The following is a 27036-nucleotide window of genomic DNA, read 5'->3' as shown; positions in this document are numbered from 1 at the left end:
TTTTATTATCTCTAGCACTTCTTTTTTTTCTTACTTATATTTTTATTGGTTTTTTGGGGTTTTTATTTGCAAATAAACATTTATACAGCACCTCTCTAGCACTTCTGTGCTCTCCCAGGGCCAAATGTCGCCAGTTTTATGCTGCCGATTGGCGCGTGCGTAATGTCGGGACAATTAGCACTTGCGATAAATAGCGTGCATGCGAAAAATACCGCGCACGTTATTTATCGTGCGTAAAATAGCGCAAGTGTGCTTATAGTGAATCGTGCGAAACGTTGCGAAAATTAAGACGCGATAAAATTTTTAACACACGTTATAAATACAGTGGTGTGAAAAACTATTTGCCCCCTTCCTGATTTCTTATTCTTTTGCATGTTTGTCACACTTAAATGTTTCTGCTCATCAAAAACCGTTAACTATTAATCAAAGATAACATAATTGAACACAAAATGCAGTTTTTAAATGAAGGTTTACGTTATTAAGGGAGAAAAAAAACTCCAAATCTACATGGCCCTGTGTGAAAAAGTGATTGCCCCCCTTGTTAAAAAATAACTTAACTGTGGTTTATCAATTTCAATTTTCAATTTCAATATCAATTTGTGTAGTCACCCCCAGGCCTGATTACTGCCACACCTGTTTCAATCAAGAAATCACTTAAATAGGAGCTACCTGACACAGAGAAGTAGACCAAAAAGCACCTCAAAAGCTAGACATCATGCCAAGATCCAAAGAAATTCAGGAACAAATGAGAACAAAAGTAATTGAGTAATCTATCAGTCTGGTAAAGGTTATAAAGCCATTTCTAAAGCTTTGGGACTCCAGCAAACCACAGTGAGAGCCATTATCCACAAATGGCAAAAACATGGAACAGTGGTGAACCTTCCCAGGAGTGGCCGGCCGACCAAAATTACCCCAAGAGCGCAGAGACAACTCATCCGAGGGGCCACAAAAGACCCCAGGACAACATCTAAAGAACTGCAGGCCTCACTTGCCTCAATTAAGGTCAGTGTTCACGACTCCACCATAAGAAAGAGACTGGGCAAAAATGTCCTGCATGGCAGATTTCCAAGGCGCAAACCACTTTTAAGCAAAAAGAACATTATGGCTCATCTCAATTTCGCTAAAAAACATCTCAATGATTGCCAAGACTTTTGAGAAAATACCTTGTGGACCGACGAGACAAAAGTTGAAGTTTTTGGAAGGTGCGTGTCCCGTTACATCTGGCGTAATTGTAACACAGCATTTCAGAAAAAGAACATCATACCAACAGTAAAATATGGTGGTGGTAGTGTGATGGTCTGGGGTTGTTTTGCTGCTTCAGGACCTGGAAGGCTTGCTGTGATAGATGGAACCATGAATTCTACTGTTCTACCAAAAAATCCTGAAGGAGAATGTCCGGCCATCTGTTCGTCAACTCAAGCTGAAGCGATCTTGGGTGCTGCAGCAGGACAATGACCCAAAACACACCAGCAAATCCACCTCTGAATGGCTGAAGAAAAACAAAATGAAGACTTTGGAGTGGCCTAGTCAAAGTCCTGACCTGAATCCTATTGAGATGTTGTGGCATGACCTTAAAAAGGCGGTTCATGCTAGAAAACCCTCAAATAAAGCTGAATTACAACAATTCTGCAAAGATGAGTGGGCCAAAATTCCTCCAGAGCGCTGTAAAAGACTCGTTGCAAGTTATTGCAAACGCTTGATTGCAGTTATTGCTGCTAAGGGTGGCCCAACCAGTTATTAGGTTCAGGGGGCAATTACTTTTTCACACAGGGCCATGTAGGTTTGGATTTTTTTTCTCCCTAAATAATAAAAACCCTCATTTAAAAACTGCATTTTGTGTTTACTTGTGTTATCTTTGACTAATAGTTAAATGTGTTTGATGATCAGAAACATTTTGTGTGACAAACATGCAAAAGAATAAGAAATCAAGAAGGGGGCAAATAGTTTTTCACACCACTGTAGCACACGTTTTATCGCACTTTAGTGAATCGGCCCCAATGCCCCTTATCCTGCACCACGCTAATCCCAGGGATCTAATATTTTTTTCTAATTGTTGGATATGCATGCACTCTCCTTTTACTACCTTACATAGCAGAACTCTGGAGAAACTAGTGAATGAGGTATTCTTACATCAGGCCAGTATAATAACACTCTAATCCATCTGGTATATCAGGCACCAGTAAAATAGAACTGTGGCCCCTTATAAATTAGGTGAATAGTGATATTTGTTTAATATTTCATCTATTGCATAGGAAAAAAGTTAGGAAACTGAATTGTTCTCTTGCACCCCTTTTTTCATTGGCTCCAATACTCGGCTGTTAGGATTGCAGGGTGAGTTGTTGGCTGGCTGGTGAGGAATGAGTTAACATGCACTGGCCATGCAGCCTAACAGAGTCAGGCATAGGTTTCTTAAACCCCCTGCGTGCACTCCTCTTTGCCGGTTCAATCAAGTCGCTCACACCAGCGTTTTTCAACCGCTGTTCCGCGGCACACTAGTGTGCCGCGAGATGTTGACTGGTGTGCCGTAGGCAGGGCCGCAATTTTTACTTTCAAAGGGGGCCCGGCGATGCTACAGTTTTTCTTAGTAGCTCGGGCCCCCTTTAATAAAATCTGGGCCCTGTCATTGGTTGCGCCCCGTGTGTACGGGTGACGTCAGTACGCACGGGGCGCAACGTTATAAAAGGGCCTGTGTGCGGTCGCGTGTAGGCAGAAGTGCAGAGGCGGCGCGCGTGAGGGGAAGATGCTGCTGAAGCCACCGAAGAGCAGAAGTAAAATGCTGCTGGGCACCAATGTATTAGGGGGGGCCACGGGGCACACTGACTTATGGGGGCACTGCTGCTGGGCACCAATGTACTAGGGGGGCTGGCTCTTGGCACCAATGTACTGGGGGGCACTGCTGCTGGGCACCAATGTACTAGGGGGGCACTGCACTTGGCACCAATGTACTAGGGGGGCACTGCTGCTGGGCACCAATGTACTAGGGGGGCACTGCTCTGGGCACCAATGTACTAGGGGGGCACTGCTGCTGGGCACCAGTGTACTAGGGGGGCACTGCTGCTGGGCACCAGTGTACTAGGGGGGCACTGCTGCTGGGCACAGAGTTACATTTTTTAACATTTTCTAATGGTGGTGTGCCTCGTGATTTTTTTCATGAAACAAATGTGCCTTTGCCCAAAAAAGGTTGAAAAACACTGGCTCACACAGCTAGTACATTTGCAAACCTTCAGCATTACCTGGGAACTGAGCTGTGAGTTGTTACAATAGTTTCAAAAAGCCTAGCAGCTATTGTGCTGCCAACTAGTTACAGACTTGTTACTTTGTTTGTAAGCCAGCAGCCTGCACCCGGGAGCTGAGCTGTGTGTTGTTACAATAGTTTAAAAATCAGCCTAGCAGCTATCCTACTGACAATGATTTAAACTTGTTACTTTGTTTCAGGTCTCAAGCAAGGGGATCCAGTAATAGTTTAACTTTTGCTTTATGACATCAATAGAGGTAACATTTCACCTTTTCCTCTTACCAAAACGCCCCAGTCCTAAGATCATTTGGTGCAATAAGAAAGAAAAAGTATCAATCAATGTTTAACAAATACACATAGCAATATATAAATGCTGTGCCAAATTCACAATTAATGCCCACATAACATTATTCAAGTGCCAACTTCAAGTTTAATGTGAAAGGATTGTAGTAGTTTTTACTTTCCTTCTTCATGGCCCACTTTGTAGTCTGTACACAGAAACATATATAAAGTGGGAACAAATATATACAGCGGCCTGGTGGGGACAATCTTTTATACTGGGAAGGAACGACAAAGTTGGATGGGTTGAGCACCTGCACTCAAATGTATGCTGGGAGGGAAAAAATAAGTGGTGGGATATCACCCACTGCATTCCACCTCGAGGTCTACCAGAAACTTTAAAGTGATCTACTGGTAGACTGCAATCTGTTTCTGCGTTAACTAATCATTTGCCTGATACATTGATGCAAAGTCTATCCTGAGCTGTGCATCAGATAAATTATTTACTTGATACACTGTTGCTAGTTTTCTCCTGTGAGTAGTGCCTCCCACATATATTAAAAAAGGTTTGTACGGAGCAAACAACCACTGCTGTTTAAAAATCTTTCACTTTATTGCAGTCTCTTTAAAAACATGTTGTACACAAAACAAACGAAACCACACGCTTGACGCGTTTCGTGGTATCCCACCACTTTCTCAAAAGCTATATACACATATATTGCTTTTTAGATTTTAGAAGCTGCTTGTCTAAAACTAGCTATTTAGTTCTTAAAGGGATTATGCCATGATTTTTATTGTGTACTTTTAAAGTCTAAATTACACTGTTTACATAGCAGATAATTCACTCTACCATTTAAAATTTTATCCTTTGCAACAAATGTATTTTTTAGCTGTAATATAGGCGTGTAGGCAGCCATTTTAGTGCACTGGGCCTGATTCTCAGCATGTTTCTCCTACTCAATGCAACCTAAGTCACATGATAGCAAAACAGGGTTTCTCCTTCTTGGGTGCTAGTCTGATGTGGGCATGGGAACAAAGTTCAGGGATGTCCGAAATCATGTATATTGGATACCACTCCTTTTGCCCTCACTGTTTAATGTATTAAGGATTTGAAGTTATTATTTATAGCAGTCAATGTCCTATTATTTACACAGTGTATATATCTATATATCCTTTACTGTACAAACTAATTACTAATGGCACATTGAGCATTTCTTTCACAGTGTATTTTAGCTGGCAGAAATGAAGCCACCCTAAATTATTGGAAGGCAATACAGGCAGTTTTGCCTGTTCACTGATCACATTTTTGTGTGTGGGGTTTACATGCCCTTTAAAGGAGGGTGTAAAATTGCCTAAAGTGTCAATGCCCTAAGGTCAATGACACACAGGAAGATTAGTTGCTCGTGTTTAAAAATTGCTACCATGGGTGACATCTCTCCAAAAATGCTTTGCCCTTCGCTAAGGTAATCACTGCAAGTACATTACATTACTTACAGCAATTTGGCTTACTTACTGGGAAATGCCTGATTTTGCATTTTTTTCACAATCAAGCCAAATTGCCATGAGTAATGTAATTTACTTACAGCAATTACAATGTTAGCAAAGGGCAAGGCATGTCTGGGGAGATCTATTGCCTGCGTAGTAGTGATTTTGTAACATGAGCGATAAATGTAATGACACATGGGGAGATTTGTAGCCCCAAAAATGCCTTTCCATAAACTAACAGTGGGATCACCGCTAGTAAAACATATTACAACGATCTGGCTTACTCGCAAAAAAAATTGTGAATAGAGACAATTTACTGCAATTAAAGGAGAAGGAAAGTCATTTTGGCATTTAACTGCCAATAGATTTGCCACATTAGTGCCACCTAAAACAATATATTTATTCTGCAGAATGCATTACACACCTGAGTAAACAGCTTTAGAAGCTTTCTCCGTTTGCTTAAGATAGCAGCTGCCATTTTTAGTGGCTTCCTGCCTACAGCTCTAGCCGTTATAGCAGAGATCACACATTCCTTAGTGTCACGAACGCCACCAGACATATGTAACCATGCATGTGGCTTTAATGGTTAACACATCAAGTATACAGTTTCTTGACAACCTGTGCAGTCACACCCAAAACAGCCCCAACCTGCCACCACCACGTTTTAAGGGCCACAAGTCTAGGGGGGCGATTCACTAAAGTGCGATAACGCTTATCGTATTCTTTTTTGCATTAAAAAGCATGCGATAAATAAGTACCCATTCATTTCAAAGTCTTTTCGCATGTTTTAAAACGCATATTGAATGCGTTATTTACCTCGCATTGCGTTAATTCTTGCATAGATATAATGCTAACGCATGTTTCACAGACACATATGAAGTGTTAAACACGCTAAATATCGCATTAGTCTGTGCGAATATTAACACCTACTTGGGGCAGGCGGGACTTAAAGAAAATTGTGGTTCGTGAGCTTTTGGCAACACATCATAGAGTTTGCAGTGGGATTTTTTCTAGTGTGTTGGCCCTAGAGTGATGTATCCTCCAGTTTTCAGGGAAATGGTAATTTTCAGAAAAGTAATTTTCCGGATATAACGCAAGAAAATGCTCATCGCGAGTTAAATAACACAAAGAAGATCACGTCTAAATTATGACGCCTGTCCTTTTAGTGAATTGTGCGTTAAGTTACAAAAAATAAGAAGCAATAAAATTTTTAACGCATGCTATAAATAGCGCTCGTTTTAACGCACTTTTTTGGATCCTAGACGTTTAATTGCATACTGATGCTTCACAGAGGCAAATCACCCTAGACTTTCTAGCTAAGCACTCTTGCTGACACTCCCGCAGACGATGCAAATTAGTCTACAGATAACACACAACTTTACCGCAAGCAGACAGAGGGTTAAGCAGACACACATTCCTTCTAACTAGCAATGGGGTTAAAACACATTTAACATACACACTCCACTTGAGGCAAAAAGGTTCATCTAGAGCAGCAAAGACAAACTTATTACATTTTATATTTAATAATCCAAGGTGGACAGTGCATATATTATTTAAAAACAGTTATGTTACAAAATGACTTACAGCTTGCAAACAGTTATAAAATAAAAAGGAATAAAAATGCAGAAACCTACATACATCACCAATAGAATGGTCCTATGTGACTCCTGTTCCGGGGGGACGGAAGAAATAACAACATATACCTCCCGAAGTAGCATGGTCCCTCAAAGGCATATATTTTCCCAGTTGTCTGGGCCATTGATATACAGGTTACAAGGTAGTTCACGCCTCCCATCCAATGAGAAAGGTGAGGGCAGGTCACCATTTGGTAATTGGCTGTTCTGGTGACATTTTTATTTTCCAGCCAGGCTCAAATACTTATGGGTATTTAACAAAATTATGGAACCATGAGCATTATGTGGGAAATGGAATTCTCTTTTCATAGACACCAAACACACCAGGCCTAACACATATTGTTCTGGTTTTATCAGAATATTGGATAAACCCGGGGATGGATCATCATAACACGGGAGTGTTTGGAGTCTGTGGGGAACCCTAGCTAGCTACGCCTAGCTGGGCACCATGATTTTTATCTTTAGTGAAAGATATTTATTTTATGGGTCTAAAGAAATATTAACTAAGAGTCTGCCCTGAGATAGACCACTCCACTGTAGCACAGGTATGATAATTTAGTTACCTTGTTGATTCATTTGTCCCTGTCTGGCTCTTCCCACCTCACAGTCCCCTAGCCAGACAGTTCGTCTTCAGTGTCATTTAGAGGGTATTGTGAATTACCCCCTACTGTGAGGGGCTTCCCTCAAATGTGGATTCCAAAGATACTTTCTAAATTGAAAGCCTAACCCTTTCTATGCTGGACCTTACTGCTCCAGCATGACACTTAGCTAGGAGCGAGGGAGTTCTTAGCATTCTGGTGGGAGAGGGAGCAGGAGAGGGGAGAACTGTGCAGACTCTGGCCACGGGAATTAAGGATGTTTCTGAGAGAGGAAGTCAGACACTGGAACATCATGTTTACAAAAAAAGAGACAGGAAATCCTGGGTTTCTTTTGATAGAGTGCAGCATTACTGTAAGTGCTGTATTTTCATAGACCTTTCTGACACAGCTTAGTTTTTACCTTTCCTTCTCCTTTAAAGGCAGGTATAGTCTTTCTCCCCACAAGGACAATGCCCTTGTTTTACTGATGCAAGGACTGATGCAAGGACACTGCCTAGATGGGAAGGTCAGCTTTTGCATATTTTGTACAAACCATGTAACTAAATTTATCTCTTTAATCAAATGTGTATGTTTTAGTGATGAGCAGGTCAGGAAAAACCCAACCCACATCAAACTCACAAAATTATGCCATTGTGGGACCCACACCCAACCCGTACCAGTGTCTTTTCACTCTGTACATTACTTCTGCATGTGCCACACCTGAACCCAAAATGGCCGCACAAGTTTCAACCCTAACCTGCCTAACCTAAGGCTACACCCTTGGGACCCTTGGTTGTGGGTTAGCTCAATATCACTAGTACACTTCCCTTTTAACTTGTAAAGTTTTGTATCTAGATTTTCTTTTAAGTCATATTATTCTACCTCCAGTAAGTCATAGTGAGAAGATAGGACTGAACTTATGTTTAGCAGTAGCTTACTCACAAGAACACAGCCTTTAGATGAGTTTTAATTGGTCTTTATTGTAGGATTGATCCAAGAAATGGTAATCCACAAGATATATCCTTGAGGTAAAAACAGAATACTTTCACACCCTAGGCTGAACTAGCCAACAGACAGATGCCATACAGTAGCCCAGTAAACATCAGATCACATGGCTCACTTTTAACCAGTGAGTTGGATGTTGGTTAGCATGTTAATCATTGTGCAGTATAAGACTGTAACACTAGATGAAGTGGGAAGTAAACAAAAACAGACTGTGGGCACAGTTTTTTATGTTTTAATAATGGAATGTGAACAACCATTCCATATTATTATGCATGATCCTGTGGTTGCAGAAACAGCCAGCACAGCATCCTGCAAGTCGTTTTAGGTAGCTATTGCCTCAGTTATTTAATTCTTCAGGTTATATATACACAATTTTTAATTCTCCTGCTGAGTGCTGCTCTCAAATCAAACACTAGGTATATAGACACATTTTCAGCAGTGCAGATGATTTCTGACCTTCCGAATGCTAAACGCAAGCCTTCGGGTAGCTTGCTTTTTTAAACAGTAATGTGGGGGTCTGGTATGTCAAGGCCTTTTTTCTCTCACTGTATATAGTGTATTTGGGGCTATAGCCAATGTTGGACTGGGATTCCAGGAGCCCAACAGAAAACCTTAGATTTTAGGCCCACTCTCCCGACCACATTTCCTTCCCTGTTGACTCACTTTCTTTAATTTCTTAATTACTTTATCTTTACACGCTATTACCTATCCTTTCCTCTATTTCTTCTTATATAGAATTGAGTAATGGCCATGGTTCATGCATACAAAGTAAATGGTTGGGGCAAGCAGGGGGGCCCCCACTGACACCTGGTATCCTGGTGGACCAGTCTGACACTGGCTATAGTTCCCACTGCCAAATGTATTTGTGTTTTAATACCCTCAGGCACTGAGAGAGTTCGGTTCAGTTTTACAATGAACTCTGTTTCAGATATTCTCAGACTGGCTGTCATCTGGTATGATACCTTTGGATTAAAGGAAAGATGATGTCATACATATATTTAAAAAGGGATTAGGATCTCCTGCCAATTATAGGCCAGTAAATTTGTCATCTGGGCAAGTTATTTGAAGGCTTGTTAAGGGATTACATACAAAATTATGTTGTGGAGGATGGCATTATGAGCAGTAATCAGCATGGCTTTATGAAGGACTGGTCATGTCAGACAAATTTGATTGCTTTTTTTGATGAGCTTTATAAAAAGCTGGACAGTGGGGTGCAGATTTTGCTAAAGCATTTGACACCATGCCCTACAAACAACTTTTTTTTAAACTAAGGTCTGTTGGTCTTCGTTAAGTAATTTGCACATGGATAGGAGACTGGCTACAGGATAGGGTACAGAGGGTGGTTGTTAATGGTACATTCTCTACTTGGAATAAGGCTCTTAGTGGGGTCCCTCAGGATTCTGTACTGGGTCCAGTTTGTTTAACTTGTTTATTAATGACTTAGGAGTGGGTATTATAAGTAATGTATCCGTGTTTGCAGATGACACAAAACTCTGCAGCCCAATCAGTTCCATCCAGGATGTGGCATCCTTGCAGCAGGATCTTGACAAACTGCCATTCTGGGCAGCTAAGTGGCAGATGAGATTTAATGTGGATAAATGTAAGGTCATGCTCCTCGGATGTAATAATATGCAAGCCACGTATACCCTTAATGGGACTGCACTAGGCAAATCCATAATGGAAAAGGACCTTGGAGTCCTTGTAGATAATAAACTTGGCTGTAGCAAGCAATGCCAGGCATTGAATTGAAAAATGTCTCCCCAAGACTGTTGGACTGGCCACAGTGATACCAGGAAAATTCCCAGTGGGCCCAAGTCTCAATGGGCCCTCCTACTTCTAGCCATTTGTTTTTAATCAATGTTCATTACTAACTTTTCTATGGGAAAAAAACAACTAGATATATAGAAGAATAGATTATAGTATGTAAAGATAAAAAAACAGGAAAATATAGACTGAGTAAAGGTGCCCATACACTATAAGATCCGCTCGCTTGGCGACGTCGCCAAGCGAGCGGATCTTCACCCGATATCCCCACCTACGGATGGGCGATATCGGGTAGCAACTAACTTTAAAAAAAATAATCCGATCGTTTGGCCCTGGGGCCAAACGATCGGATTACATTTGTGGTTATGGGACAGTCGGTTCGGGGATCGCATCAACGAGCCGATGCGGTCCCCGATCCGACTGGATTTTCTAACCTGGCCCATCGAGATCTGGCCAATTTCAGGCCAGATATCGGTCAGCCAGGCCGCTCTGTTCTGCCCATACACGGCCCGATTAGCTGCCGAATCGGTCCAAGGGACCGATATCGGCAGCTATAGTCGGCCCGTGTATGGGCACCTTAAGAAGTGGATGAAAAAATTGTTTGGAGAGTGGGCCCATGGTCCAAGGTTTTCTGGTGGGCCCCTGGCATCCCAGTCCAACACTGCCCCAAGATAGTATTGCTTATTTTGTATCATGACCACAGACTGGTCCAAACCTAAATGAAACTGTCTTTAAAAGAACTAAGCAAAGAATATTTCACTGGCACTCTGCTTTAAAGACAATACAATGCCACATGACTGGGCACCAAAAGACTGGCATGCTTTGCCTCTTTTCGTTGAAAGTTTATTGTTAAGTTTATAATTATTAACTCATTAATTTATGTGCCAAGTTCTGGGTCACTTTGGGTTACCAATAAATTTTGTTTATTAAACTTACCCTATTGCCTAGATAATTGAGGATCAGATCTTGGATTTTCTGTGGAGGAGACAACCTGTATTTTTGGTAGTGTGATGCATGTGATTTTCCCTCAAACAATCGTGTTGCCATTTGGAATATACTGCTGATTGTAATCTAAAGTGAAAAAAAAAAACATAGTAACAAAATAATTTATCATAGATCATATCATCATTCATGTCTACAAACTTAATTAAAAAGTGATAATGTGTGGGAACCTATCAAACAGAAAACCAAAGAACTATTGGCCCTGAAAGCCATATCTTAAAAAGATAATTTGCTACACTACCAATACTTGCAGATTTCCCATTATACCACTAATCATAAGAAACTGAGTACAGGGGCAATGCTCACCCCATTTGAACAGATTTCCATAGGGGCCCTGGGTAGAAGGTTTGCACTGCTGTATCAGTATGGTATTCCTTTCCTTTCTCACAGGGAGTCTGCACCAGGCCCAGATTTGTGGCGAGGCCACAAAGGCCTGGGCCTAGGATGGCACAAACTTGGGGCATACCGCCCAAGCCACACTGAAATTTTACTCACATCAGGAGCAATGGGGGCCTCTCCCAGCTGCTCTGTATGTAACTTTAAATGAATGTGCGAATGCAGGAAGTGGGGAGGGGTTTGTGAATGTGGGGAGGGATGGGGCCAGCCTTGGGGCATCCCCATGACAAATCTGGCGCTGGTCTGCACATATCAAGCAACCTTTTTCCAGGGTTCTAACTGGAGTTTGCATTTTGCTGACAAGCCAATGAGCCAATGTTATCTAGTAAGGTGCTTGTATGCTTCTGGGGCTTTTTGCTATTGCTGTTTGATACTCTTATGTGCAGACACAGCAGGTATGGGTGCTCATTATTTATTATACCAGGTGCTTTCTGGTTTGACAGGTGGTTGCACTGCTGTAGCAGTATTATACCTTCTTTTTTATTTTGATTCTGGCACTGTGGGAAAAAAGAGGCAGTTTTTTCCTACCAGAAGTTGTAGTTGAACTACTCCTAATTGTATTGGCTGCTCCATCACCCCCCTCGTATCTGGTGTGTTTACAGGCATTTACTTCTGTCTGCCAGCATGATAGGAGCCAACTTTGAAAAACATTGGTTATGCTTTGCAGTTACCATTTTGCATGACTGCAAACGTTGAAAAACATTGGTTATGCTATGCAGTTACCATTTTGCATGACTGCTGGCTTTTGTTATGGCCCTTGGACTTGCATGGATGCTGGTCCTTGTTGTGGCCTTTGGCTTGTGTGGCTGCTGGTCCTTGTTGTGGCCTTTGGCTTGTGTGGCTGCTGGTCCTTGTTGTGGCCTTTGGCTTGTGTGAATGCTGACCCTTGTTGTTGCCCTTAGCTTGTGGGGGGCCACTTGGCACGGGTGGCTGCTGGCCTTGGCACATTTGGCTACCAGTCTTGGCTGCACCCCTTGTCGATATGGCTGCTGGCTGTGGCCCTTGGTGCATGTGGCTGCTGGCCCTTGGCACATGTTGCTGCCGGTCTTGGCCCTAGGTATATGTGACTGTTGGCTTTTGCTGTGGCCCTTGGCACATTTGGCTGCAAGTTTTGTTGGGGTCATTGGCACGTGTGGCTGCCAGTCTGGGCTGTAGCCCTATGTGGCTGACAATTTTTGCTGTGGCCCTTGGTACAGTTGGTTGCTGGGCTCTGCTGTGGCCCTTGGCGCATGTGGCTGTCAACCTTGGTTGCATTCCTTGGCACATGTGGCTGTTGGCCTATGATGTGGTCCTTGGGGTATGTGGCTGTTGACCTCTGCTTTGGTAGGTATGGCTGCTAGCTTTTGCTGGGGTTTGTGGCAGGCATGAATGCTGCCCCTTGCTGGCATGGAAGATGGTCTTTGTTATGGCCATTGGATAGCAGGGCTGTTGGTTTGGTTTTCTATTACTTTGCTTCAGTCTTGTGTGCTTGTTGTTGGTGTGCCATTGGGCTGGTGTGGGGACAAGTGTTTTTGCAGATGCAGTAACTAACTAGGGCATCAGTAGTTGCATGTGTGGAGGTTGTCTTGAGAGTCAAAAATTGCATTGCTAGCTTATGTACTATTGCTTGTGAGCTAGCTGTATTATGCTCTGGTGTTTTGTATGCATGGATGACAGCTGGCTGTGCACCATTGGTTACATGCATGTTTGCCAGTTGACTCCAGTCATTCTAGGCTGGTTATCTGATCTACCATCAGCAGGTTGTTTGTACAGTTCCTGAACCTTGCACAAGCGACTTGCTGGCCTCTTGAAGCCAGTAGTTTCAGGGTGTGGAAGGAGGTTGGTTTCCAGCCTGGCATGTTCTGTAGCAGGCTTGTGGGGCTTGAGTGCCAGTGTGTGATTTCACTATGGGACATTTTCATTTCAGATCACATCAGATCTGTGCTTAGATAATCTTGTGCTGATCTCTGGATGTTTTTGAGGTTTGACTGCTGTCAATACTAAGGTGAGCTGCTACCAGTATGCTTTAGGGCTCGAGGCTTGTGGGTGCCAAGTCTTATTCTAGGGTTTTTATAAAAAACTTCAAGATTAACATAACCTAGGTCCCAGGCTAGTGCTGAGGATTGGGTGCATAGATTTTGCACTAGTGGTAAAGGTATCAGAGTTGTGGTTAAATAATTTTGTGGATTATTGGCCTGTTGGTGGTTGCTAGGGTGGTAACACTAGTGAGCTGGCCAGTGCCAGAGTTTGATTGTGGCCACTAGTGGGTGACTGTATCTTGACAGCTTTCTTCTTGTTGGCAGGGAATCCTCCCCAGCTGGGGTTGGATGTTTTGGCAACCATAATGTGGATATCCCTATGGTCTGTGAGGGGACCCCAACCAGTGGCTCGTGGCCAACATGTTGCTCGCTAACCTTTTGGATATGGCTCTCAGTGGCCTCAAAGCAGATTGCATAAAAACCCAGTGTAACTACCAAACAGAGCCTTTTGTAGGCTTCCAGTCAATATAGGGGCTATCAAATAGCCAATTATAGTTCTCACTGGCACCTTCAGGAACTTTTTTCATGCTTGCGTTGCTCTCCAAACCTTCCATTTGAATGTGGCTCAAGGGTACCCCTTGACCCCTTATGCAGAAAATCACAGGCCCCAAGCATTCTCAATAACAGGTGCTATACCTGTATATCTAAATATGTTGCACACAATGTCACATTCTACTTAAAGAAGAGTTCAACTGATGCTGCTTTGACACTATTTGATGGCAAGGTTGCCAAATAAGCGAAAATGATCAAATCCTTCCCCCTTGGGTGGGTGATATCATGCTAATGGCCCCTAGGACCATATGATCACATTACAATGTAGGGGATATGAAAAGGTGGAGCAAGGACTGCATCAATGATGCAATGCGGTCCATGATCCTACTAAAAAAAAAAATCAAACCTACCTGATCACCACCTGTTCAATTTTCGGCTAGATATCACTTGAGTAGGGCTGTCAGCGGACCCCATACATGGGCGGATAAGCTGCTGAATTTGTTTAAAGCACTTAAATAAAAAGCTGAAATTTGCCCCTGTATGGCCACTTTAAAGGAGAAGGAAAGGCAAAGTCACTTAAATCGCTTACCTTTTACCCTGGGCTGGTGCCCCTGTTCTGAGAGAACAGCACCAGCCCGGAGTAGCTGCAGCGCTTCCTCCTTCCTTCTTCGCATGCGCAGTAGAGTGAAAACCCAAGCTTTAACAGAGAAGTCGGCTTTCTCGCTCTAATGCGCATGCGCCGGTCCCGGGAATTTGCCGGCAAAACAAAGCAGGAAGGAGGAAGTGCTCGCTACAGCTACATTACATTACATTAACATTTTATTTATAAAGCGCCAACATATTCCGCAGCGATGTACAATAAGTGGGTTACATACATTGGACATACAGAGGTGAAGAGGGCCCTGCCCAAAAGAGCTTACAATCTACAAGGAGAAAGGGTTGAGACACAAGGTGTGGGAATGGGCATGACCAGAGTTATGAGAGGTGTGGCACAGGGTATTGCTAAACTAGATTAGGGTAAGCTTCTCTGAATAATTGTGTTTTTAGAGATCTCTTGAAGGCAGAGAGATTGGGAGAAAGTCTGACAGTTTGTGGGAGCGAATTCCAGAGAAGGGGGGCAGCCCTTGCAAAGTCTTGAATGCGAGCGTGTGAGGAGGGAATGAGAGAGGAGTTGAGGAGCAGGTCAGTAGAGGAGCGTAACAAGCGGGTTGGATGGTATCTAGAGATGAGTTCAGAGATGTAGGGTGGGGCAGAGTTATGGACTGCTTTAAATGTGAGGGTCATTAGTTTGAATTTTATCCTGGATGGTAGGGGAAGCCAGTGCAGGGATTGGCAGAGCTACCCCAGGCTGGTGCTGTTTTCTCCTAACAGGGGCACCAGCCCTGGGTACAAGGTAAGCGATTAAAGTCACTTGGGGGTGCCTAACATTTTGGCACCCTGTGACTTAGCCTTTCCTTATATATATATATATATACGATACGTAGATTCAGCACTCCTAAGCGTAGTCCATAGACCCGGGTGCTACCAATTAAGCATTAAAAATAAAAATCTAGTGAATATTGGTGCACACCGGGAATCATTTAAAACATAACTTTTATTATAATAAATACATTACACGACAGGCCAACGTTTCGGTCTGTATCTGAGACCTTTATCAAGACCATAGTCACTTTAAAACCAATTCAAATATAAATAGTACAAACAAGACAGACACACCCCCCAGAGACAGGGTTCCACCCAATCCCATGACTGAAACAGACACCAAAGAGACAGAAACCCTGTACCGAGGAGAAACCATATTAAAACACATAAGGAGGAAAATTAGGAGAGTTAACCCTCAAGTGTAGAGTGCAAGTTAAAGTGAACTAACAATATAGCATAGAACATTACCAAAAATTACAATGTAGATTTGCCACAACATGCAAACAAACTTGTATATGTCTTGCTAAACACTGTAAAATAACATTAACAGAAACAAATTAATCAAAAAATATATACCACAGGCCACTTGGAGCATACTTTAACCTTGCTTCAGAAAACACGTGTAGGAACAATACTCGTTCAGTCCAAAGGGGGATAATGTATTGAGCGTTTGGTTCCAAAAAACCCTTTGGACTGAACGAATATTGTTCCTACACGTGTTTTCTGAAGCAACGTTAAAGTATGCTCCAAGTGGCCTGTGGTATATATTTTTTGGCAGGGGATCTGTTGTCCCGGACCCGAATACAGGTCGAATCCTATAAACAGGATCTTTTGCGTTTTAAAAAAGAGAAGTTGCAGCGTGTAAATGATGACTATGTTAACTTTAGGGTTTACAGGTGGTTAAGTGGGGAAAGAGAGCCACCATATACCCAACAGCGCCCTAGACACCAGTTTCGATGCAAATTGATAAAACCCCTTAACACCGTGGACACCAGTTCAGGGGATTCTGAGGGAGATGATGTCGGGGTTACAGATTCGCAAACGCCTGTACCTGCTGTGGAAATCAGCTCTGCTTCCGCTTCTCCTTTTTTGGAAAAAAACCCCCATAGGAATCGGCAATGGAAGAGGTACCCAACGAGGAGGGGGCAAAAGCGGTCGCGGAAGCAAGATGTAGACATTCCGATTTTCAACCTGTCTAAGCATACCCTAACGGTCAGTGAAACCAATGTGCTGCAGAAAGGTCTTTCTTTTGTGCCTTCTTGCCATTTTAATGCTTTTAAATGGGAGGTTGATTTCTTTAAATTGTGCGGTAACATTTAAAATTTAAAACACCAGTTCATGAATTCTGAATCTGGGCAAAGTGATACAACAACCTTAAAACTAAAAAGTTTATACACACCTCCTGTGAGCAATCCGGCTATCAAGCTATTTAAACAGTCTGTGGAGAAGGAAGTGTTGAACTACAAGAACTCTCAATATGGGAATAATTTGACTTTGGCTGCAAGGTCTGCTTTAAAGTCCGCCCGGCTGATAAGGGGGGTGGGATTGTGATACAGGATTATTGTGACTATAGGAAAGAGATTTTGGGCCAGCTGGCTAATGAGAATGTCTATAGACGGTTACCTGGAGATCCTATTACATCCTTTAAAGCCAAGGTCTTTAAGCTGGTTGATTTGGCAGTAAATAAGTGTTAACTAAACAATTGGGTGAATTTTTAAAACTTGAGAACCCTGTATGCCCTGTACTTTATACGCTGCCAAAAATACATCAAAATTTGACACATCCACCTGGGCAGCCTATTGTTTCAGGACGCAACTTTCTATTACATCCTATTTGTGTGCCTTGACACTATTTTACAGCCGGCTGTACAAAAGATTCCCACATATTTGAGGGACACCCCACACCTTTTGGATTGTCTCAAGGATTTAACTTTGCCCATTGGGAAACCTTGTTTTTTGGCTAGCCTGGATGTAGTTAACTAATATTACTTGCATCCCTCACGGAGGAGGTTTGGATGCAACACGTCACACGAAGCACTGGATAGTTACGATGGGCCCCCAGTTCCATTTGTGATTGAACTGTTGGAGTTGGCATTAACTATGAATTATTTCCGTTTTGAGTATGATTTCTTTTTGCAGGTGTCCAGCACGGCGATGAGTGCTGCGATGGCACCATCTTACGCAAATCTGTACATGCATTGTTTTGAACAAGAACACATTGTTCCCAAATATGGCTCTAACTGTATATTTTTTCGTCACTACATTGACGACATGATAATGTTGTGGTGTGGTACGGAAATTAGATATCGAATTGTGGGTGTCCGATAATCGGATTGGCTATTCTCTGTTCCGCAAGCCTACAGATAAAAATGTGCTCCTCCACTTCAGTAGTGGTCACCTTCCATCTTTAAAGAGATCTTTACCTATTTCTCAGTTCTGTAGGGTATTGCGGAATAATTCTGATGAACAGATCGCTGAATTACAAATTAGGGAGATGTGGGCGCGCTTTGAGGGCAGGGGTTACCCGGCCACGGTATTGTCGGCTGCGTTATCTACTGCTCGTACCCGGAGTATTGTAACTGAGCCCCATCCCGGTATTGTGTTTAGTACAGCTTTCAATGACAGATCAGACCATGTTAGGAAAGTCATAAATAAAAATTGGAATATTCTCCAGGCTGATGATTTAAGCGAGTATTGCCCCGGTCCCCCTTAGTGAGCTATAGGAGAGGCACAAGTTTGCGTAACTTGCTGGTACACAGCGATCCTATTGCATGCTATCAGAAAAAAATGGGGTCCTGGTTACGGGGAGACAAAAAGGGATGTTTCAAGTGTCCTAGTTGTACATCTTGCAGATATATGACTCCAGGTGAATCTTTTTTACACCCACAGACTGGCAAACGCCTGCTTATTAGACATCACATTACCTGCACTACTACGCACATTATTTATCTTATAACTTGTCCTTGCGGTCTGTCATATGTAGGCAAAACCGATCAAACCCTTAGGTTATGGATGGATGGATGGCCATCGTTCGGCCATCATTCAGCCATCAGTACTGCATTCAGTGATGGCACTACAAATAAACCAGTGGCCAAGCACTTCCTTGAGAGAGGGCACAGGTTACCCATGTTCAGGTTTATTGCGATAGACCATGTTCCCCCCATTAGGAGGGGGGGCGATAGGTCTCAATTGCTTATGCAGAGAGAGGTTTTTTGGATCAAAACGCTCAATACATTATCCCCCTTTGGACTGAACGAGTGTTGTTCCTACACGTGTTTTCTGAAGCAACATTAAAGCTCCAAGTGGCCTGTGGTATATATTTTTTTATTAATTTGTTTCTGTTAATGTTATTTTACAGTGTTTAGCAAGACATATGCAAGTTTGTTTACATGTTGTGGCAAATCTACATTGTATTTTTTGGTAATGTTCTATGCTATATTGTCAGTTCACTTTAACTTGCACTCTACACATGAGGGTTAACTCTCCTAATTTTCCTCCTTATGTGTTTTAATATGGTTTCTCCTCGGTACAGGGTTTCTGTCTCTTTGGTGTCTGTTTCAGTCATGGGATTGGGTGGAACCCTGTCTCTGGGGGGTGTGTCTGTCTTGTTTTTACTATTTATATTTGAATTGGTTTTAAAGTGACTATGGTCTTGATAAAGGTCTCAGATACAGACCGAAACGTTGGCCTGTCGTGTAATGTATTTATTATAATAAAAGTTATGTTTTAAATGATTCCCGGTGTGCACCAATATTCACTAGATTTATATATATATAAAATTTATTCAGCTTGATGCTACAATAAATTTTCCTTTATTTGCACACTAAGACCTGCGAGTGCGGCTCATAATTTTGCATGTGGATTTTGATCAGACTCTGCACCCAGGCACCCTATATCTTTGTAAACGTGAGTGCCTGTTGCCCTACACCTTTATATATATATATATATATATATATATATATATATATATATATATATATATATATATATATATATATATATAGTATATATATTATACAATGATTCAAAGCATTGTAGACACAAGGAGATCCCTGCCATCTAAGTAAGATGTGCCTTCCCTCCCTATAAAAATCTGAATTTAAATATAAGTAATAACTATTCAAGCAAACAAGACAAATAAAAAAAAAAAAAAAAAACTTACTGCGTGTACAGATTCCAGACTGTTAATTTATCAGACTTCAGACCTTCCTGACTATTTTCCCCTCCTTCTATATAGCTCATTTCCGCTATCACTGACTTCCAATGCAGAGCAAGGTCTTTTGGGAAATGTAGTTCATAGTATCTACAATGCTGCAGTCATCATAACCATCTATTTATATAACATTAAAAGTCACATCTTGCAGGAAAAAGATTAGTGTATAAACACAAACTAGTAGTAAGACTTATAAAAGACTTTATTTTGAAACAGTGAAAACAGCTACTATCAGTAATAAACAGAAAAAAAAGAAATAGCTTTTATTCAATTTGTGGTTATATACATTACTATATACTTTAAACCGACCGCAAGTAAAATGAAATTCGATGAAAAAATGGGGTAAAAAAGCTGTGTAAAATAAATGGGAAAGTTTGCTGTCTGAACACCAGATGTTATGCTATTTTACATACGTTCCAGCTGACGAACAAATGCAAAGAAAAAATTAAGCCGTTTTTTGCACAGCGGAGCCTACGCAGCATAATAAAACTGCCCCTTAAAGGAGAACTGTCACCAGTAACAATGTTCTCTGTCTTTGGATTTATCTGTAGCAAAGTATACAGTAAATAAGAACAAAGTGCTTTTTCTAAGCTAAACATATTAGTAAAAAAAAAAGCCTTATCTAATGCCGTAATCCTCAACCACGCTGTTTTCACTCCCCTACAGCCAAGATCCAAATGCACACTGTCGGGGAGGATACGTCATAGACATTAACATAAGAGTAACTCCAAGTATTTGTCTCCCTGCTGACAAGCCCGCCCATAGTCTTTCTAGCCGCATTCTTCTGGAGGAGCCTGTCGCATGTTTTTCTTATCTACAGGAGAAAGCTGAGGTCATAAATATGAGACCTCCCTCTACCCTTGTGTCATTTGCAATGAATTATGGGTGTTGTAGTTTAAACTATTCGCTATACATTATCAAAATAATATAGTGCTGTTAATATTTCAGAGATCTATTTAACCCTCCCACCCACACTGTACTCTATAAAAGGGTGCAAATAAGGCACCAAAACTTAGACCTGCCTATAAATAAGCAATGATTAATTGCTTATTTATATATATTCCTAATACTGATTTATATGACACCTTTATGTTTTTAGTATATATGATATATATGATTAATTCTATTAACTTATATTTATTTATGATTTTATCTGTTCAGAATTTTTAATTCTTGTTTTATTTGTTTTATTTTTTCATTTTATTTTTTTAATTGCTACACAGAATTTTTTATCTTTTATACAGATAGCTAGAATCTGTCTAGAGTCCTCGCCATAAGGCCAGTGGCACATGGGAAGATTAGTCATCCTGCGACAAATCTTCGTTACCGTGGGTACCACAATGCCATCCCACAGGCAAGAATGTAAATCGCCCAAAGTTTCCTTGAGAGGCAACTTTGGGAAATTGTAGTGACATGTATGCCATCCCACCGCGATGGTTTTTTTTTTACATACAAATTTAATGCAATTTGGTATAGATGTTATTGTACTAATGGATTTTATTATAATAGTAAGAAAAATGGTAGGGTTTATAGTTCATGGAACTTCTCCTTTAATGTTTTATTTCCCACCATTCCTTGTTTTTGCCTATACTACAAAATGGTGGGCAGTAAGAATATGTGCCGGAAATGAATAGCTGGGAAAGTTAAAAGAAAATAGCACATAGTGTCGAACTGGGGTGGCAGGGGCCCACCGGGGCTGCCGCCTGGGGTCCCCACAACTGCACCTCCCTGCAGTTCCAGATGGGCAGTGGGGGGAGCGCAGGTACACAGGTGAGGAGAGCGGGGGGAGAAGGCCAGCTGGGAAGCGGACTGTTCCGGCGGGGTCTGCAGGGCCCACCAGGATTTTTTCCTGGCCTAGTCCGACCCTGAGCACATACAGCATGAATTAGTTGGCCACAATCTTAATGGTAATTTATTCAAGATGCATGAGGAACATAGTGATGGACAGGATACTGCAGCATGAGAGTCAGCTAAGAATTATGTGAGCTGTAGTTAGAGTTTTTGAGTTTAAGCACCAGATTGTGGGTTTTGTTGCTAAAGCAACTAGAATAGTTCAACTGTCCTGTTTGCAGCTGAAAATATCACAAGCACAATGGCAACAGAAAGTATGACTAGTTGAGGCAATACAGGTTAGGTACTAAGTTTAGAAATGGTTAATTCTTGCTTCAAGTCATCTTGTAATGCTTCGATATAGTTGGCGAGCTTGAAGTATATGGACAAATGATCCGTTTGCTTAGAGGAAAAGAAAAGGTAAAATCACTGGGGGTGCCAAAATGTTACGCACCCTCCAGTGTTTGTAATCTATTACCTGATACCCTGGGTGGGTGCTCCTGTTAAGAGAAAAACTGCACTAGCCCAGGGTAGCTGCAAATGAGTGATCCTCTTCCTCCTGTCTTCTTTCTTCGCGATCCCGTGGCCATCATGTGTAGTACAGTGAAAAAGCCAGCTTTTTTGTGAGTTTGGCTGTTTACTCAACTGCACATGTGCAAGCGGGTACCCCAGGCTGGTGTGGTTTTCTCCCATACCTTCCAACTTGAATTTCACGGGACAGTCCCAATTTTAACAGTTCAGCCTGCAGTCCAAGATTCTTTTTGAAGAGTCCCTCATTTCCCTTTGTATCATTTTTGGCATTCAGCGCAGGAGAGCAAAGTTTTTAAAACTTTATTAGAAAAGTAGGCTTTTGGCAGTGTGCTCAGAATACTCAAAACACCTGCACTTAGATAAACACAATTTACCTTTTATCCGTTGTTGGACAAGAACTAAAATGTTACCATCAATATTACTGTCTCCCACAAATGATGGGTTAATGTTCATGTGTAAGAGGCAGTGCCAATTACCCCCACACACCTTGTTGTTGTTGGTTGCTAAATCTCTCCTCTGTTTCTTTGGCCCACTTTTCTGATCCCTGCAAGTTGCTTAAGCTTTGCCTCACCTTTATGCTCCCTGCATGTGTTTCACTGTGGAACACATGGTTATCTTGCATTTTTGAGAGTGTCCCATTTACTTTGCAAATAAAAATTGCACAGTAAATGTATTTGTTTTGTATCTTACTTTTCTGTGTCTCTCATTGTCTCTGTGTCTCTCACTCTCTCACACACACACTTCAAGTGTCAGCTTTGCATGGATTTTCTGGGTAAGTGAGGGTGTTTAGCACTGGAAAAAAAAATCATTTTTAAGGACAATACTATTATGTTTAAAAAGAAGTGTGTTTCTCTTTCTTGTATAATCAACAAGATTTGCTTATCAATTTGCAGATTTTGGAAGTGGAGTGTACAGTATGAAGATTGAGGCTTTATTATCTAAAAAATTACACACGTTGCCAGCAGTTGTAAATATAGATTTCCCATGTGCTTTTTAAATAAAGGTAATAATATATGGCGAGACTCTTTATAGTATTTGCAAATTCTTGCAATTAAAAAAAAAAATAAAAGCCACAGACAAATGTCATCTCTGATGACTTTACTAAAGATATGTTTTTACAAAGTTTACAATTACAAGCTAGATGTATGTGCTATTGCTGTATATGCATCATGTTTCTTTCATTAACACATTTCTCAAAAACATAAAAAATAACATATAAAATATACTGTAAGCCTCAGGTGCTCTAGAAATGTGGTCTAGGCATGCTCTTTGCATAGAAAAAATATAAGTGGCAAAGGTAAGACCTTCTGTACATAAAAAAAGAATACAGTGACATATTATTTCAAAATATAATAAGTTAATGTGACCAATTTCTAAACATGCATAAATATAGGTTGTTACATACTGCAAAGTAGAGAAGACTGACAGGACTAATTTTTAGGTGTAGCAGGAGAGCCCTGCCAACCGCAGTCTTCACCTACGCCCTTTTGGGGCCCCTGGAATTTTCTGCTCTGGAGTTAACAGGAATCCTACACAAGGCTACTCCAAATACACAGTACCAAATGGGATAAGAGAGAGGCCAGGCAAAGTCAGGTAAATGGTCAGAGGCAGGCAGCATAGCTTCAACACCAGGAACAGGCAAGAGTCAAAACTAGTAACAATTAACACAGTAAGGGCTTTAGCAGGAACACAAATGCATGAAGTTAGGAACATGCGCCGGAATCCCAGTGTACCTAACATAGGTTTAATTTTGTGCAGGTAAAGTATACTTTTGGCCTTTAAAGGGGTTGTTCGCCTTAAAATTAGTATGATGTAGAGCTTGATATTCTAAGACAATCTTTTACAAATATAAATAAGTGCAATTCTCAGTGTATGCTCCTCACTTCAGATACTTCGTGTCCCAGGTCAAATAAAATTCAATAAATAACTCCAAAGTGCCCTCTTCTGCTTTAGACTTAGCGATGAGGTCTTATGAGGAAAAGAAGAAAAAAAAAAAAAAAAAATATAGTGTAATACTGTTATTACTTCACAATGTGCACTCTCATGTGCTTTTTAACACCAGTGATGACTTTTACTTATATCACCCTTTTGTGTCCAGTTGTGATATCCCTTTCCGATTGCCAATCTACTTACAGACCCCCTTGGGTTTATATGGCATCCAATTGGTTCGCTTGTAGCTCACGACTCTCTGCTTTCCCACCTCTTAGTTTCAGGCAGTGTTAGGAACCACTTCACATAGGTAAATTTCCAACTTTAGCAACTTTAGGTTAATTCCACGACCTTTCCGCTTCCCTTCCCCTTCTGTGCACTTACTGTGGGATAAATGCATACGCCATATGTGTAAAAACTTAAATACTTTAATATAAATAAAACTTCCCAATACACTCACAAACAGAGTATAGGATGCGCATGTCAGGAGTCACTGGTATGGATCAGGTGGCTGCTCCTTTTTCTTTCCCTGTTCCCGACCTGCAGTGTCGTTTCTGGGTTCAGCAGTCCTGCCCTGTATAGTGCTCCTCCTCTGCGTCCTCTCTCACCGCTGACGCGTTTCGCCACTTCCGGCTTCCTCCTGAGCGATGACCTCACTACATCCTGGCTATGTTTAAATATCCCACAGTTCAAAATGTCCAAACTTTATTGTACCATTTGTTTGCACAATGTCTCTAAGTCCATGTGTTCACTTTGTGCTTAGAGAATTCAATCAATTCCAACTTTATAAGTATTAAAACAGCATAAAAAACCAATAGGTTTTTATATCAGCATAAAACAGCATAGAATAGCCAAAAAAAATATTTTTAACCCTTTCATGTAAAAACACTTTTTTAACCCATTCATAAAAAAATTATTTTACATTTTTTTTAAAAAACTTTTTAGGAATCACAAAAATGCCCTCAGATTGTAATCAATATTCAGGCCTAGCGGGTTTAATGTTTTTAATTTATATATCCACCAACTTTCTCTACGCAATGTATTTCTCACTATATCTCCACCTCTCCAATTTGGTTCTATTATCTCTATACCGTAGCATATTAGCCCCTTTGGGTTTTGGTTATGTGCCAGTTTAAAATGTTTTGAGACACTGTGTGTCTCCAGACCTTTCTTAATATTACCAATGTGTTCTCCTAATCTCTGTCTTATGCTTCGATTTGTCTTTCCTACATACTGTAGGCCGCAAGGGCATTCTAGCACATAGATAACATTCTTAGTTGTACATCTTATTATTGTATCAATTTGAAACTCCTCATTTGTTACTTTTGATGTAAATTGTTTTGTTTTCTTGCCATATTTACACGCTTTGCAGGTGACACATGGATAATACCCCACTAAGCTTTTATCCTTTGATTTTGCTCCTGGTGGTATACAGCTCCTTGTTACCCTTTGTTTCAAGTTGGTTGCCCTTTTAAATATTATTCCCGGTTCGCTTGGTAATTGTTGATATAAATCTGCATCTAATTTCAAGACTTCCCAATGTTTTTTGATTATTTTTTTTATTTCCTTACTTTGAGGATTGTATTGTGTTATAAAGTCAAACCTCTCATTTCCTTCTATTTGATCATGGTCCTTATATACCAGCAGTTGTTGTCTCTCTAGTCTCTTAGTTTTTTCTCTTGCCTCTTTTATTTCCTTAGGTTTATACCCTCTCTTTTGAAACCTCTCTGTTATCACCTCTGCTTGCTTTTCAAACTCTCCTATTTCACTGCAATTTTTCCTCACTCTCCTAAACTGACCATAGGGTATGTTTTTAAGCCAAGCTGAGTCATGGTTACTTGAGGCTAGTACATAGTTATTTACATCTACTGATTTAAAGTATGTTCTGGATTGTATTTTTGACTGTTTCACGTATAGTTCTAGGTCTAGAAAATTTATTTTTTCTCTACTGTAACTCAGATCAAATTCCAAATTCATATCATTGGAATTCAATTCATTAAGGAATTCTTTTAAATCCGTTTCAGTCCCTCTCCAGACTATAATAATATCATCTATGTAGCGCCGCCATAGGGAGAGGTTTGCCTCCCAGCCTTTTAGATGTTTCCCTTTCCCAACAACTGCTGGTATATAAGGACCATGATCAAATAGAAGGAAATGAGAGGTTTGACTTTATAACACAATACAATCCTCAAAGTAAGGAAATAAAAAAAATAATCAAAAAACATTGGGAAGTCTTGAAATTAGATGCAGATTTATATCAACAATTACCAAGCGAACCGGGAATAATATTTCAAAGGGCAACCAACTTGAAACAAAGGGTAACAAGGAGCTGTATACCACCAGGAGCAAAATCAAAGGATAAAAGCTTAGTGGGGTATTATCCATGTGTCACCTGCAAAGCGTGTAAATATGGCAAGAAAACAAAACAATTTACATCAAAAGTAACAAATGAGGAGTTTCAAATTGATACAATAATAAGATGTACAACTAAGAATGTTATCTATGTGCTAGAATGCCCTTGCGGCCTACAGTATGTAGGAAAGACAAATCGAAGCATAAGACAGAGATTAGGAGAACACATTGGTAATATTAAGAAAGGTCTGGAGACACACAGTGTCTCAAAACATTTTAAACTGGCACATAACCAAAACCCAAAGGGGCTAATATGCTACGGTATAGAGATAATAGAACCAAATTGGAGAGGTGGAGATATAGTGAGAAATACATTGCGTAGAGAAAGTTGGTGGATATATAAATTAAAAACATTAAACCCGCTAGGCCTGAATATTGATTACAATCTGAGGGCATTTTTGTGATTCCTAAAAAGTTTTTTAAAAAAAATGTAAAATAATTTTTTTATGAATGGGTTAAAAAAGTGTTTTTACATGAAAGGGTTAAAAATATTTTTTTTGGCTATTCTATGCTGTTTTATGCTGATATAAAAACCTATTGGTTTTTTATGCTGTTTTAATACTTATAAAGTTGGAATTGATTGAATTCTCTAAGCACAAAGTGAACACATGGACTTAGAGACATTGTGCAAACAAATGGTACAATAAAGTTTGGACATTTTGAACTGTGGGATATTTAAACATAGCCAGGATGTAGTGAGGTCATCGCTCAGGAGGAAGCCGGAAGTGGCGAAACGCGTCAGCGGTGAGAGAGGACGCAGAGGAGGAGCACTATACAGGGCAGGACTGCTGAACCCAGAAACGACACTGCAG

At 40.9% G+C, this 27036-nt stretch overlaps 1 protein-coding gene across 2 annotated transcripts in view; it reads right to left on the bottom strand.

Annotated features, from left to right (window-relative positions):
* The window catches only part of LOC100127805 (putative methyltransferase DDB_G0268948), a 111382-nt gene extending 91824 nt beyond the window's left edge, over positions 1–19558 (bottom strand). For both annotated transcript variants that reach the window (XM_002937441.4, XM_031893494.1), the window contains exons 1-2: positions 19472–19558; positions 10917–11051 (exon numbers count right to left, since the gene is read on the bottom strand). In XM_002937441.4, coding sequence (XP_002937487.2) covers positions 10917–11027 — 111 coding nt within the window. In that variant the 5' untranslated portion in view covers positions 11028–11051; positions 19472–19558. The remainder of the gene's footprint in view (positions 1–10916; positions 11052–19471) is intronic.
* Positions 19559–27036: the final 7478 nt, after the last annotated feature.

The sequence above is a fragment of the Xenopus tropicalis genome, chromosome 9, assembly GCF_000004195.4.
Source record: "Xenopus tropicalis strain Nigerian chromosome 9, UCB_Xtro_10.0, whole genome shotgun sequence".
NCBI lineage: Eukaryota > Metazoa > Chordata > Amphibia > Anura > Pipidae > Xenopus > Xenopus tropicalis.
This window is presented reverse-complemented; position numbering and strand designations above follow the sequence as displayed.